A 14,679-nucleotide genomic window follows, 5' to 3' on the forward strand; every position below is an offset into this window, starting at 1 on the left:
AAGAGATGTTTTTTGCAAATGGCATAATAGTTTGGGATTTGGTCTTCTTTCACTTATAATGAAAAATCTCATTCATGGTACTGCATAGGAATTTACAGATTAGGGGATGAATTATTTGTAGGCATAATACAATTTTTCTTGTACTTTGCAGAGTTTTCTCTATAACTTGGATTTTGCCATTTTTAATACAAATCTTTTGAAGTTTCAATTGAAAATCATTTTAGTAGGAGTAGTTTAAAGGGTTCAGATTTAGAACATACCTATCATTTTATAAATTTATAATAATTTATTTAGGACTTAAGTTTTGGTCATAAGTCCATCTTGGGGTTAAATGTCCTATGTCATTTAGGGTAAAGTAAAAGTTAATATAAGTGATTACCTGCCATCTTCATAAGGATTTAAGTAAAGTCCTATGTGTGTAATGTGCTGGCAGATGATTTTTTTTTTCTGTACAAAAGCCATTATTTGTATGGCTTGTAGTCATAAAGTTAGATGTTTGCTACTAGGCACAGTTTTCTTTCATTAGGAAACAGATCAGTAGAATTTATGTGGCCAGTAGCCAGAAGGAAAGAAACAAAATGTGGTTAAGCTGGCGACTGAGCAAAGATTCTTTAGAAATGAAACTATATGCTGAAATCTAAGTTATAGGGCTGATCTGATTACTGTTTAGGAAGGAAATATTCTTTCTCAGTGGGTGGAAGAGTAATCCTTTATTAGCTGTCCCTAAACCATAAGCATCTAAGAGTCTCCACTAGGGTATGATATAAATTTAGTTGCTAAATACCTACCAGATTATTTACAAAATTTCCCATTTTTAAGTGTTGGCCAAGAGTCTTAAAAACATTTGAAATAGGATATGGCTCTATTAAAGTGTATCTGTAGACTGGCAATTTGTGACTTCTGTTTAATGCCATCTTTCTCTGTCTTAGCTTGCTCCTTCCTCCCTTTTTTTTCTCTCTTCCCTTTCCCTTTCCTTTTTCTTTTTTTTTTTGTGGTGGTGGGGGAGGAGGTGAGGTACTAGCATTTAAACTTGGGGTCTTGTACTTCATTTTCCTAGGCTGGTGCTCTGCCTGAGCCATGCCGCCAACCCTAAGCCTCTTAAACAGGTTTGTTTGCATTCTTCTTGTTCCTGCTGCCTGCCTCACTTACATTGAAAAGTATTGGTTGTTAGTGTAACTGTTGTAAAATTTCTTTTTTGGGGGTAGTGCTAGTACTGAGTTTTGTACTCAGCGCCTTAAACTCTTGCTTAGCCTTTTGGCTCAAAGCTGGCACTCATCACTTGAGCCACACTTCTACTTCTGGTATTTTTTTCTTTTTTTTCCTGGTTAACTGGACATATGAGTCTCTTATTTGCTGAGGCTAGTTTTGAATTGTGATTCTCAGATCTCAAGCTTCTTTTTTTTTTTTTTTTTCCGGTTGTGGGGCTTAAATTCTGGGCCTGGGCGCTGTCCCTCAACTCATCAGCTCAAGGTCAGCATTCTACCACTTGAGCTGCAGCACCACTTCTGGATTTCTGGTGGTTAATTGGAAATAAAAGTGTCACGAACTTTCCTGCCCAGGCTGGCTTTGAACCAGGATCCTCAGATCTCAGCCTCCTGAGTAGCTAGGATTACAGGCATGAGCCACAGTCGCCCAGTAACAGTCACTTCAAGGAAAACAACTGATGGTACTTGAGCTTGTAAGCAGATATATTTCAAGGTTTTCAAAAACTTTTGAGAAACTTGTGTTCACGGTGAGTTTAGCATTTTAGATTGATCATATTGACAAATAAAATCTTGAATTTCATTTGTGGAAGTTAGAAAACCGGTATTTTCCAATGTATGCTCTTACAATAGATTGATGTGTGAGTAAAAGATTTATTCAGAATTCATTGAGAAATTATTAGTTACTGAATTTGATGTCTAGGCAGAAACACAGATGACTAGAATATAAAGTGGAAGTCAAGGTCTGATAGTGCTGAGTGTAAGTGCTAATTCTGTATAAACATTATACACAATACACACACATACCCATCCTCTTCGGATCCAGTTGCTTTTCATACATTGTAAGAATTTTGGGACTGTGAAGCGCCAGAGATAATTCACACTGATGAGAATTAGTGTAATGTAATGTAATTCTGGAGTAGATTAACTGGAAGAAAACCCTAGATAACTCACTGGGTATTGTTTCTGTTAAACTGGTATACTTTTCAGATGTGGTTTAGGGCATTATGGGTTTTGGGGTTAGAAAATTCATTGATAACAAGAACCATTTTTATTATGGAATTAGTAGCCTGGAATTTGCTCTTGAGTTCCTATTTGCTAGTTTATTTTAGTTTTGTAGATAATAATCAACTGAAATAAAAATTTAATTGTTAGTCTCATTATTACTTAATTTTGCTTTAAAAAAAAAAGCATTGGTGGCTCACGCCTGTAACTCAGGAGGTTGTTCAAAGCCAGCCCGGGCAGGAAAGTCGGTGAGAATCATCTCCAGTAAACCAGCAGAAAACTGGAAGTGGTGCTGTGGCTCAAGTGGCTAGTCTTGAGCTGAAGAGCTGAGCGCCCAGGCCCAGAGTTCAAGCCTCATGACTGACCCCCCCCCCCAAAAAAAAAAAGCTTTGACAAATCTGTATATTTCTCCAGTCTGTCATTTTGTGAAAACTCTAGAGACAACTTCAGACCAGTAAAAAAAAAAATGGGGTTAGTTGTGTTCTAATGAGTGATGAGATACTTTCTGATGTGTCACTATTACAGCTTTTGGCAATTAAAACCTCGGTCTACACTTCCTGAAAAGTTTTGTAAGTTACTCATAGTACATGTGTGTCGCTGAAGTGGGTGTTTTCTGCCTCGGGGTACTGTTAGTCTTTGAGCAGAGGGTCCAGTTTGTCGTTTTTCAGCCAGCTTTCTCCCACAGCCGATGTTCCACAGTGCATTACTCTTATCGTGATGTGAAATATAGAAGCGTACTTTGTAAATAAACCACCTAGAATTTAGTAAGAAGACCATAACCTGTCAGGACCAATAAAATATGCTTTGTTACTGAAAGGAACACTAGACTACAAAAATAAAAAATGCATTGTTTTATTATGGACTATAAATAACACATGATCAGATGTTCTTTGGGAGTGAGGATAAAGTTAACCAGTGAGTATCTGTACTTACCAAAGAAATTAAATAGACCATCATTTGAAAGTTCTTGTAGCCATTGAATGCGGTTTCGTGCCAGACAGTTAAAATTCAAGTTTTTAAACAGTACTCAGGAATTGAACGGAGGATAGAGCTTACAGGGTAAGAAAGGACAATGATTCATATTTAGAGCTTCTTGAAGTAAACAGTTATTTACCAAGAATGTATGACTTGGGGCAGCTTTTAAATCTTAAATTTTTGTACAAATGATTAAAATTTGATTTCCTTCTCTCTCTCTCTCATCCCCCCCCCCCTTTTTTTGTCGTCATGGGGCCTGAACTCTGGGCCTGGGCGCTGTCCCTCAGCTCTTCAGCTCAAGGCAAGCGCTCTACCGCTTGAGCCACAGCGCCACTTCCGGTTTTCTAGTGGTTTATTGGAGATAAGAGTCTCACGGACTTTCCTGCCTGGGCTGGCTTTGAACTGCTATGCTCAGATCTCAGCATCCTGAGTAGCTAGGATTACAGGCATGAGCCACTGGCATCTGGCGCTTGCCATTATTTTTTAAAGAGCAAAGTTCATGCTCCCTACCTCCAACTGCATTCTAAAATTCTGTTTACAGAAGTAACTTGAGGGCTGGGAAGGTGGCTCAGTGGTAGAGCGCTTGTCTGATGTGCATGGGGCCGTGGGTTCAATTCCTCAGCACCACATAAGCAGAAAAAGCTGGAAGTGGCGCTGTGGCTCAAGTGGTAGATACTAGCCTTGAGCTGAAGAGCTGAGGCACAGTGCCTAGGCCCATAGTTCAGGCCCACGACTGACCAAAACAAAACAAAAAAAAACAAATGTTGCTTCATGTCTGTGGTTCACACCTATAATCCTGGCTACTCAGGAGGCTGAGATCTGAGAATTGTAGTTTGAAGCTAACCCACGTAGGAGTTTGTGAGAGTCCAATTAACTGCCAAGAAAGCCAGAAGTGGAGCTGTGGCTCAAGTATTAATAGAATGCTAGTCTTGAGCAAAAAAAAGACCAGGAACAGTGCCCAAACTCTTGAGTTCTAGCCCTGGGCTGGCACATGCATACTCACAAAAAATGTATATATTTGAATTACTTTCTTAGGTTAATTTAGGTTTAGATTAACTTCCTTAGTTTAATTGAGCTGAGTATCAGTGTTTTATATTAATTCAATACTGTTTCCTTGAAGGAAACAGAAAAATCATAACTGGTAATTTGAATTAATATCTCTTCGTTACATGGTCCTTTGAGATTTTCTAACTACATTCGATACTTCTAGAAATGGAGCTCTTATCCTTAATTTTTAGTCAGGACAGTGAGGCTATTCAGTTTTGAGTTATAAGGCCCTTCAGGAAGTTGAGACTATGATTGACTAGGATTTTGGTATTTTCCCCCCATTATATTAAAATTCTTAACTCTCAAGATTTTTATTCTATGATATCCATATATATTCAAGAATTTCTTTTGGCATAGATAGCGGGTTTTTTTTTTGTTTGTTTTTGTTTTCATCTGTCCTTTGAATCATTTGGTATTGATTCAAGTGCCAAGCTCTACTGCCACTAGTAGAAACTCTAGAAACTTAATTTCTTCAAATATACAGTGGTACTAACAATTATTGTTAATGAAGTTGCTAGTGGTGAAAAGGAAGTGAAAGTTTGCTTGGGATCTTTTTGGAACAAAAGCAAAAATATATTGCCATAGCAATGGTTTTTATGTGCTACTATTGGAAATCAGCCAAAATGCTACAATATTTGTTAGAAAAGTATTTGCTTACAAAGGATTTGCACATGTGTTTTATTAATTTTTTTAAGGTTACGAGAAGTTTCAGAGAAACTGAACAAATATAATTTAAACAGGTAAGAATATTAAGATACTTTATTATTATTTTTTTATATAAGATAGCTTAAATGTAGACTTTCTTTTCAGTGCTGTTGATTGAACCCAGGCCCTTGTGCATGTTAGGTAAGTGTAAATATTTACTGAATTTATATTCTTAACCCATGATATTTTTATTCTGATTTAAAAAATGAGTTTTGTAGAAAACTACTCATTTAGCCAGTAGTCTAATATATCTGAGTATGACTAATTACTAATTTCACTATCAATTTTCTACAAGTTGGGTTCAGTTTGAATTATAGTTTCTATTCATACTGGATTTTAAACCATCTAGCATACCGTGGAGCTGTAGTAATTATGGGGGTATCATAACTATGTTTTTAATTATTGCTTTACAGTATTAGATTTTTAAAAAAAATAGACTTTGCCAACTTTTTTCTTAAAAAATAGACTTTGCCAACTTTTTTCTTTTGCTAGTGGGATTTAAGAAACGACTAAAATGTGTTTACCATTTAGGAAGTAATTTTAGCTGGGTGCTGGTGGCTCACACCTGTAATCCTAACTTCAGGAGGCTGAGATTTGAGGCTTGTGTTTTAAAGCTAGACTGCTCAGTAAAGTTTGTGATACTCTATCTCCAAATAACCACCAAAAAGGTGGAAGTAGAGGTGTGGCTGAAGTGGTACAAGCTCCTGCATACACCAAAAAGATTTTACTTATATACATTTTTTTTTTCTTTTCTGTTCCCTAGCCATCCCCCTTTGAATGTATTGGAGCAGGCTACTATTAAACAGTGTGTGGTGGGACCAAATCATGCTGCTTTTCTTCTTGAGGTAAACTACTTATTCAGAGTAGAGAAATAAAAACCAAACATTTAAAATGCAAATGTGCACCATTTCTTCTTTTAACTATGGAAAATAATAAATATGTACTTTAGCAGAGTTTGTTCAAAAATAATTTCTTTCCTTCTTATATAAATTCTCTGGCCTACAGTAGGTGTAAATGATTTACTTGAGCTTGAAGTAGTTAATAATAGATGGGGAAGATACTGAAATCCAGTTGATTCTTTACTCTGGATTCTGTCAAATTGAGATGCTTTGAACTTTTTTCTTGGCGATACCTGTATATTATAATTCCCCAACTCAGATTTCAGCACATTTTGTTGTCTTCTCAGTTCACATAGATAGGTAAAGCCTATGCTTATTTTGTACATTCAAATTTTAATACATACTGGGAAATTTCTTCTGTTTGCTTTTAGGATGGTAGAGTTTGCAGGATTGGTTTTTCAGTACAGCCAGATAGATTGGAATTGGGTAAACCTGATAATAATGATGGGTAAGACATTGTTTTTTTGTGTGCTTGCTTCATTGTGTGTGTGTGTGTGTGTGTGTGTGTACACAGTATCACTTGGTGTTTATTAGCTTATATGAGTTACATAGGGATAGATTTCATTGCTATCTTTCCACATGTATTTACAATTATCCCAATCGATTTAAGCCCCATCACCTTGTCCCTTTTTCCCCTTCCCAAAACAATTTCAACAGGTTTTTATTGTTATAGTTTTATAGTTATAGTCACCAGTTTTAATTTGTATTCAACTGCCTTCATCCCTTTGTTAGCCCAATCCCCTCTTGCTAGTACCTACCCAAAAGTTTGTTTCTCCCCCTACTTCTCCCATTCCTCTATTGACCAATAACTTTCTTGAGATTTTTAAAATGCTTTTTCAAATATACTTGTATTGCATTACAGAATTATTTAGTTTGTCTTTATCAGAGTTACTTATTTGCAGAATAATTCACTTTCCTCATCTCCGTTTTCAAAGTATTACCTTAGTTTGATTCATGTTCTTTGCTTATCCATATAATTATATATGTGATATATATGTATGTTTATGTTTATGAAAGTATTATATAAACCTCTTTTAATCCTGGTAACACTTAAAATTAAAAAAAATACTGCAAAAAGTTGGAGTTTAAAAATAATAGTGTAATAGTTAGTTTACATTTTAATTATTAGGCAAGCAATAGGTTATAGCCAAAAAGGTTAGCTTAAAAGTAGAGGGGTTAAGCTGGGTGTGAGTGGCTCACACCTATAATCCTAGCTACTCAGGAGGCTGAGATGTGAGAATCATGGTTCAAAGCCAGCCTGTGGTGCTGTGGCTCAAGTGGTAGAGCGCTAGCCTTGAGCTGAAGAGCACAGGGACAGTGCCCAGGCCCAGAGTTCAAGCCCCACGACCGACCAAAAAAAAAAAGTAGAGGGGTTAATTATCACTTGACTGGAATATACTATCTAAAGAAAGATAGTACATATTTTGTTGATACTAAATAAGACCTACTTTCATATAGAAAAAAAAATTTAAGATAGGGATCTTCCTATGATGTTTTGAACTTCATGGCTTTTAGGGATCCTCCCAACCTTAGCTTCCCAAATAGCTAGGAATGTAAGCATGTACCAGCATGTTCAACTGACTGATAATGATTTTCCACATGATGTTCTTCCTTTTAATATTTCCAAGTTGAAGAACTCAATTTGGAAGCATAGTTACAATTTTTAAAACCATATTTTGTTTTTTAAAAAATATAGCATGTAGGGCTGGGAATGTGGCTTTGTGGCAGAGTGCTTGTCTAGCGTGCATGAAACCCTGCATTCCATTCCTTAGTACTACGTAAACAGAAAAAGCGGGGAGTGGTACTGTGGCTTGAGTTGGTAGAGTTCTATCTAGCCTTGAGCCAAAGATGCTTAGGGACAGTGACCAGGCCCTGAGTTCAAGCCCCAGGAGTGCCCCCACACCCCCCCCCCCAAAAAAATTATGGCATGTAAAATAGATGCGAGGTGAGGTATGAAGAGTGTGATTGGATTGCTTCTAAGGAAAACATTAATTTCAAAATCTAAGGAACAACTTACTCTATTTACTTATAGTTGAATTGTGAAAATAGTTGAACAAGAAGAATGTTAAAGGAATATTTTGAAGGTTACGAAGTTGATGAGTATATTCTAGAGCAGCAAGACCTGGAATTCCAGGTTTGATCCTCAGCAGTTTAGAACAGTTCTGTGATTATTCTTTCTCTTGGTCTTTCCTAGGTCAAAGTTGAACAGCAACTCGGGGGCAGGGAGGACTTCAAGGCCTGGTAGGACAAGTGACTCTCCATGGTTTCTCTCAGGGTCTGAGACCCTGGGCAGGCTAGCAGGCAACACCTTGGGGTAAGTTTGTGTTGCATTGAAGACACCAACTGTTCTATACTGTTTTTCTGCCTGCCCGCCTGCCCTCCTCCCTCCCTCCTTCCTTCCCTCGGTCCCTCTGTCCCTGAGTCTCTTTGTGCTTAGGGCTAGCATTCTTCAACTTGAGCCACAGTGTCACTTCCAGTTTTGGAGTGGTTAATTGGAGATAAGAGTCTCATGGGGACTTTTCTGCCCGGGCTGGCTTTGAACTGCAATCCTCAGTTCTCATTCTCCTGAGTAGCTAGGATTACAGGCATGAGCCACTGGTTCCTGACATCTTCAATGTTTTCTGGCAATGGAGAGAAGTCTTTCCGAACTTTAGTGTGGGTTCATAGTGTCCCCTCATCAGAAAATAGCTATATAGTTAATTATAGTTAGCCTATGTTCTTGACCTTTTATAATGTTTACAATTTTGCTTATTTGCTTATGCTGTTTAAAGATTAATGGTGTTCTCCCTCCCCTTTCCCCATGGGGTTTGAACTCTGGGCCTTTGTGCTGTCCCTCAGCTCTTTAACTCAAGGCAAGTGCTCTGCCACTTGAGCCACAGCCCCACTTCTGGTTCTCTGGTGGTTAATTGGAGAGAAGAGTCTCATGGACTTTTCTGCCAGGGCTGGATTTGAACCACAGTCCTCATATCTCACCCTCCTGAGTAGCAAAGATTATTGGTGTAGGCCTCTGGTGCCTAGCTCAAATGATTTTTTTTTTTTTTGTGATTTATTGGGTAAAAAAAGTCTTAACATTTCTTTCTGGTTCAGAATCTGATAGTTGTTTCTGATTTTAAATTAGAAAGTGAGTTCCTCTACCATTTGTTTTTTTTTTTGGTCTGGTCGTGGGCCTGAACTCTGGGCTTGGGCACTGTCCCTCAGCTCTTCAGCTCAAGGTTAGTGCTCTACCACTTGAGCCACAGCGCCACTTCCGGCTTTTTTTTCCTTTTTGCATATGTGGTGCTGAGGAATCGAACACAGGGCCTCATGCATGCAAGGCAAGCACTACCACTGAGACACCTTCCCAGCCCTTAATATACAAATTCTAAGTCAGTTTCTTTTACTTACGTTATGTCTTAAACCTTAAATGGGCATATTTTCTAAGAATACCTTGTTAATGATTACTTAATTGCTAATTTAGTAAAATCATGTATGTTCACAGACTGACAGATAATGAGCAGCAATTTAAATTATTTTAACATATAATTGAAAGGAAGAAGAAAAGTAATTGTAATGTGCATTAGTAGATAAAGAATAGGACTTACAGATATCCTAAAATTCATCCTCTCTCCCTTTTTACCTTCCTTCCCATTTTCCTTCCTTTCTTTTTTTCTCCCTCCCTCATCCCCCTCCCCCCCTTTTTTTTGAGGGGGCGGCTGGTCCTGGGCTTGAACTCTGGGCCTAGGTTCTGTCCCTTAGTTGCTTTTGTTCAAGGGAAGAGTGCTCTACCAGTTGAGCCACAGTGCCACTTTCAGCTTTTTTGAGTAGTTTATTGGAGATACGAGTTTCCTGACCAGACTGGTTTTGAACTGCAATCTTCAGATCTCAGCCTCCCGAGTAGCTAGGATTACGGCTACTAGCACCTCCCTATGCTGAACATCATTCAATTAAGTACAATTCTTTAGGTTATTTTTTGCATACATTAGTTCATTAGCAGGAAATAACAGTCCTGATCTTTATTTTAAAAAGGTTAGGTATCTATCTCTTTTTTATCTCATTTATGCAGAGCTAGAGAACAAACCTAAGGCCTTGTTTATGTGAGGTAAGTGCTCTGCTGAGTTATATTCCCAGCTCTTAAATTGCTTTCTTCATGCACACAGTTTATGATGAATTCTGAAAGCAACATGTGTTAACAAATGACACTTACTTAAGGGAGTAATAGTTATCTATTGTACTTTGTCAAATAATACTTTCTTTAAAGATAAGCAATTCTTGGCCAGGTGCGATGGCTCATGCTTAAAATCCTAGCTACTCCAGATGCTGAGATCTGAGAATTGTGGTTTTAAGCCAGTTCACCTAGGAAATCCCTGAGATTCTTCCCTTAAATAACTACCAGTAAGCTGGAAGTGGAGATGTAGCTCAAGAAGTAGAGTGGCCCTGAGCAGAAAACGCTGAGAATTCCCAGGTTCTCAATTCAGATCCTAGTACTGCCACACACATAGAGAGAAGATAAGCATTTCTTTGTTTATTTCAGTGGTCAGCAAAGTACAGATTGCAGGCCAACCCCAGCACTACCACTCTGTGTTTACTTAACCACATATAGCTGCTACTTTTGTGTAGTAACAGCTGAGATGAATAATTATGACAAAATGAATTTCGTTAGCTCTCAAAGCCTAGCGAGTTAGTTATCTTTCAGACATTTACAAGAAATAAAATTTTACTGATCAGTGGTTTAGCATATCAGTGTATGTTACTACATTTCCCCCCTAGTTGTGTGTTCTTTATGTTTATTTAAGTTCATCTTTTAATTTCAAAATAATCTTACTCTAAGAAAGATTGTAGTTTTAGTATTGGGAGGCTGAGTCAGGATGATACAAAGTTTAAAGCCAGCCTGTATATAGGGCCAGAGTCTATCTTAGAACAAACAAACCTACACAAGAACAGCCGAGCAAATTAATAAAAGTTTCAAAAAAGCTACAAAGAGGTCTGAGAATGTGGCTTAGTGGTAGAGTGCATGGCTAGCATGCCTAAAGCCCTGGGTTCAGTTCCTCAGTACCACATACACAGAAAAAGCTGGAGGTGGCGTTGTGTCTCAGTGGTAGAGTGCTAGCCTTGAGCAAAAAGCAGCTCAGGACAGTGCCCAAGCCCTGTGTTCAAGCCCTGTGCCCCCGCCCCTCAAAAGAAAAAGCTACAAAGAATGCTTTTATATTCCTTACTCTAATTTCTCCCAAGATTGGCATCTTACATAGGCATATTATTAAAACCAAGATACTAACATTGATCATTGTTAGATCCACAGAACTTACTCAGATATTTTGCCAGCTGGGCCACTAATACCTTTTACCTATTTTAAGGATTCAATACAGAATTCCTTATTGAATTTAGCTGGAAAGCATCTTTAGTCTCCTCTAATGTCTGTAAGCCATCCTGGGTTTTGTGCAGAACCCGATTAATTTGTAAAGCTGATGGTTGGTTATACTGTACAGTGTTTAGGTTTGTCTGTTGGTTTCCCATGATTAAATATATGTAATTTTTTTTTTTAAAGCAGGAATATGGCAAAAGCAGTGATTAGCCTTTTAGGGTAGTAGGTGTCACATGATAATGTCTCTTACTATTGGGGACCAAATTACTTCTGATTATTTGGTTATAGTAGTATTTGTCAGGTTTCCCAACTCTAAGTTACTATTTTTCCTGTTGTGATTAAAATAAGTTTTTTGTTTGTTTGTTTTTTGGGCCAGTCCTGGAGCTTGAACTCAAGGCCTGGGCACTGTCCCTAAGCCTCTCTGCGCTCAAGGCTTGCACTCTACTACTTGAGCCACAGTGCCACTTCCAGCCTTTTCTGTTTATGTGGTACTGAGGAATTGAACCCAGGCCTTCATGCATGTTAGCCACACAGTCAACCACCAAGCCACATTCCCAGTCCATTAAAATGTATTTTATTGGAAGATAACTGTGATTTTATGAATATGCTTTTTATACTTTTCACAGATTTTAATATCTTGATTTTTTTTTTTTTGGTTCTCAATAAGTTACTATAGTACAGTTGGCCAATTGATTTTTTGTTATTATTAAGGAGTTGTATAAAGGGGTTACAGTTCTACACAATAAGTACAGTGCTTCTTGGACAGTGTCATTCTTTCCTTGCTTTCCCTTATTTTCCCCCACTTGTTTTTATCCATAAGCTGCATAAAAACAGAATTTTTTGAGCCAGGTATGGGTAACTCACGTCTGTAATTCTGACTACTCAGGAAGCTAAGATCTAAAAATTGTGACTTGAAGCCAATTTATGTAGAAAAGTCTTTGAGACTCTTTCTCCAATTAACTATGAGAAAGCCAGAAGTGGAGTTGTGCCTCAAATGGTTAGAATGCTAGCTTTGAATTAAAAGGCTAAAGGGAAAGCAGAGGGTTCAAGTCCCAGTACTGGCACTCCCCCATCCCCCCAACCCCCCCCAGAAAAAAATCATTTCTTGTTAATTGCAACTTGTTCTTTCCTACTCCTCTTTTTGTTTGTTACGGGGTTTGAACTCTGGGCCTGGGTGCTGTCCCTGAGCTCTTCAGCTCAAGGCAAGCGTTCTACCACTTGAGCCACAGTGCTACTTCTGGTTTTCTGGTGGTTAATTGGCGATAAGAGTCTCACGGATTTTTTTTGCTCAGGCTGGCTTTGAACCGTGATCCTCAGATCTTAGCCTTCTGAGTAGCTAGGATTATAGGCATGAGCCACCACCTCCCTGTTCCTACATAGTTTTTATTCTGTTCACTTATTATCATGGCCTCATGGATGTTTGTTTTTATTCCATGAATTATAACTTACTGCTGATACTATAACACATAGCCTCCCAATTTATTTTGTATTTATTTTTTGCCAGTCCTACATCTGGAACTCAGGGCCTAGACACTATCTCTGAGCCTCTTTTGCTCAAGGCTGGCACTCTACTACTTGAGCCACAGTGCCACTTCTGTCCTTTTTTGTGTATGTGGTAGTAAGGAATGGAACTCAAGGGTTTCATGCATGCTAGACAAGCACTCTACCACTAAGCAACATTCCCAGCCTAGCCTCCCAATTTAAATCTGCTGTCTTAGTAAACTTTAAATAAAACCCAGCCACAAATGTGTGACAGAGTGAGTGAAAAAGTAGTAGAATTTTGAGCTTATCAATAAGATATGCAATAGATAAAATATAAGCAAGCTTGTGGGGCTGGGAAAGTGGCTCAGTGGTACACTTGCCTTGCATGCCTGAGGCCCTGGGTTCGATTCCTCAGCACCACATAAGCAAAAAGAATAAAGCCAGAAGTGGCGCTGTGGCTCAAGTGGTAGAGTGCTAGCCTTGAGCTGAAGAGCTGAGGGACAGCGCCCAGGCCCAGAGTTCAGGCCCCACGACCGGACCCCCCCCCCAAAAAAAAAAAATATATATATATATAGCAAGCTTGAATAGAAACTTTTCAGATTACACTAGAAAGAAAATTAGAGCAAACTTTAACTTCAAGATTTGCTGGCTTTTTGAGCCCTACTCCCTATGTTTTACTGTACTCCTCCTCAGCCTCTGCTGCTCACCTTCACCCACCACATGCATACATTCTGTAAGGGTTTCTTAGCATTGACACTATGAATTACAGTATTGAAAGGTGTCATAGTGCTCATTAGCTAACTCAGTAGCAGTCATTTATTGATTTTGGAATTTGTAGATATCTGTCTTAAGTATAAACACTTAAAGGGTGTTTCTCTTGGGCTTCATGAAAATTCTTGGTGAAATTATGTTCAAATTGAGTTTATTTGTGATAAGTTTAAAGTTAATAAGGAGCTGCTGTTAAAAGCCTTTTATTTGTTATTACTGGACAGTAGCTAGCTAGCTAGATGGATGATAGGTATAAATTGTGTTGAATAATCTAGCTTCTGGTTGTTGGGATGTCATGTAGGAATAAAGACACCAACTTGAACTCCTTGGCATGGTAGAGTTATTACTGCAGAAGGGTAAGGCATTAGCCAGAAATTTGGCAAACAAGCACACATAGCAGGCAATTTGCTCCTTTATCCCTAATGTAGCATGCCCTGCCCTTCTGCTAGGATTGGCTGAGGATAGGTTCACAATCTGCAAGAGGATATGGCTTAGTTAACAGTATGTTACTAGAATTCATTGAGCTTGTAACAGGGTGTATTAATTAAGGTATAGCAGGAAAAGGATGTAACTAAAATATAACCAACAAGGGCCAAGTCAAAGCAGGAATTTTTTAGAAAAACACTTGTCACAAGGTTGACACTTGGGTAGAAAAATATCACTTTTCTCACAGCTGTTTTCACTGAAATAAACTAACAGTCTTTAGGATTTAGTTTCAACTAATTGGTTTATTTGAAAGGTAGAAGCCAAACAAGACCTTAGAAATTACAAATTGGTGGGTAAGATAGCAGGTAATAGGTTTTTGACATTAAATATTCATTTATTGCCACAGGATAATATGAGGCCATTGTGCCCAACTTCAAACCTTCATGTTCCGAAACCTGTTGTCTTCCCTCTCTCTCTCCTCTCACTGAAGAAACGTTCAAATTGAATTTTTACATGAAATCTCTTGACATAAATGTTGTGGAAGTAAGCTATGGAAAAAATATAGGCATAGTCATACATTACTCATACATATACCATATGTCTGTGTATGCAAATGTGTACATGTACACATACACGTACTCCACTTGAGTCACTGCACAACTTCTGTTTTTTTGTTTTTGTTTTTTGGGTTTTTTTTTGGGTCCAGTCGTGGGACCTGAACTCTGGGCCTGGGCACAGTCCCTCAGCTCTTCAGCTCAAGGCTAGCACTCTACCACTTGAGCCACAGTGCCACTTCTGGCTTTTTTCTTTTTGCTTATGTGGTGCTGAGGAA

At 38.3% G+C, this 14,679-nt stretch overlaps 1 protein-coding gene across 1 annotated transcript in view; it reads left to right on the forward strand.

Moving 5' to 3' along the window:
- Nucleotides 1–14,679, forward strand: part of Ubr5 (ubiquitin protein ligase E3 component n-recognin 5) — a 113,253-nt gene that overhangs the window by 18,286 nt on the left and 80,288 nt on the right. The window contains exons 2-5 of the mRNA XM_013012389.1: nucleotides 4,925–4,969; nucleotides 5,698–5,779; nucleotides 6,205–6,281; nucleotides 8,028–8,147. Of these exons, the coding sequence (XP_012867843.1) occupies nucleotides 4,925–4,969; nucleotides 5,698–5,779; nucleotides 6,205–6,281; nucleotides 8,028–8,147 (324 nt within the window). The remainder of the gene's footprint in view (nucleotides 1–4,924; nucleotides 4,970–5,697; nucleotides 5,780–6,204; nucleotides 6,282–8,027; nucleotides 8,148–14,679) is intronic.

The sequence above is a fragment of the Dipodomys ordii genome, unplaced genomic scaffold (genome assembly GCF_000151885.1).
Source record: "Dipodomys ordii isolate 6190 unplaced genomic scaffold, Dord_2.0 Scaffold17, whole genome shotgun sequence".
Classification (NCBI taxonomy): domain Eukaryota; kingdom Metazoa; phylum Chordata; class Mammalia; order Rodentia; family Heteromyidae; genus Dipodomys; species Dipodomys ordii.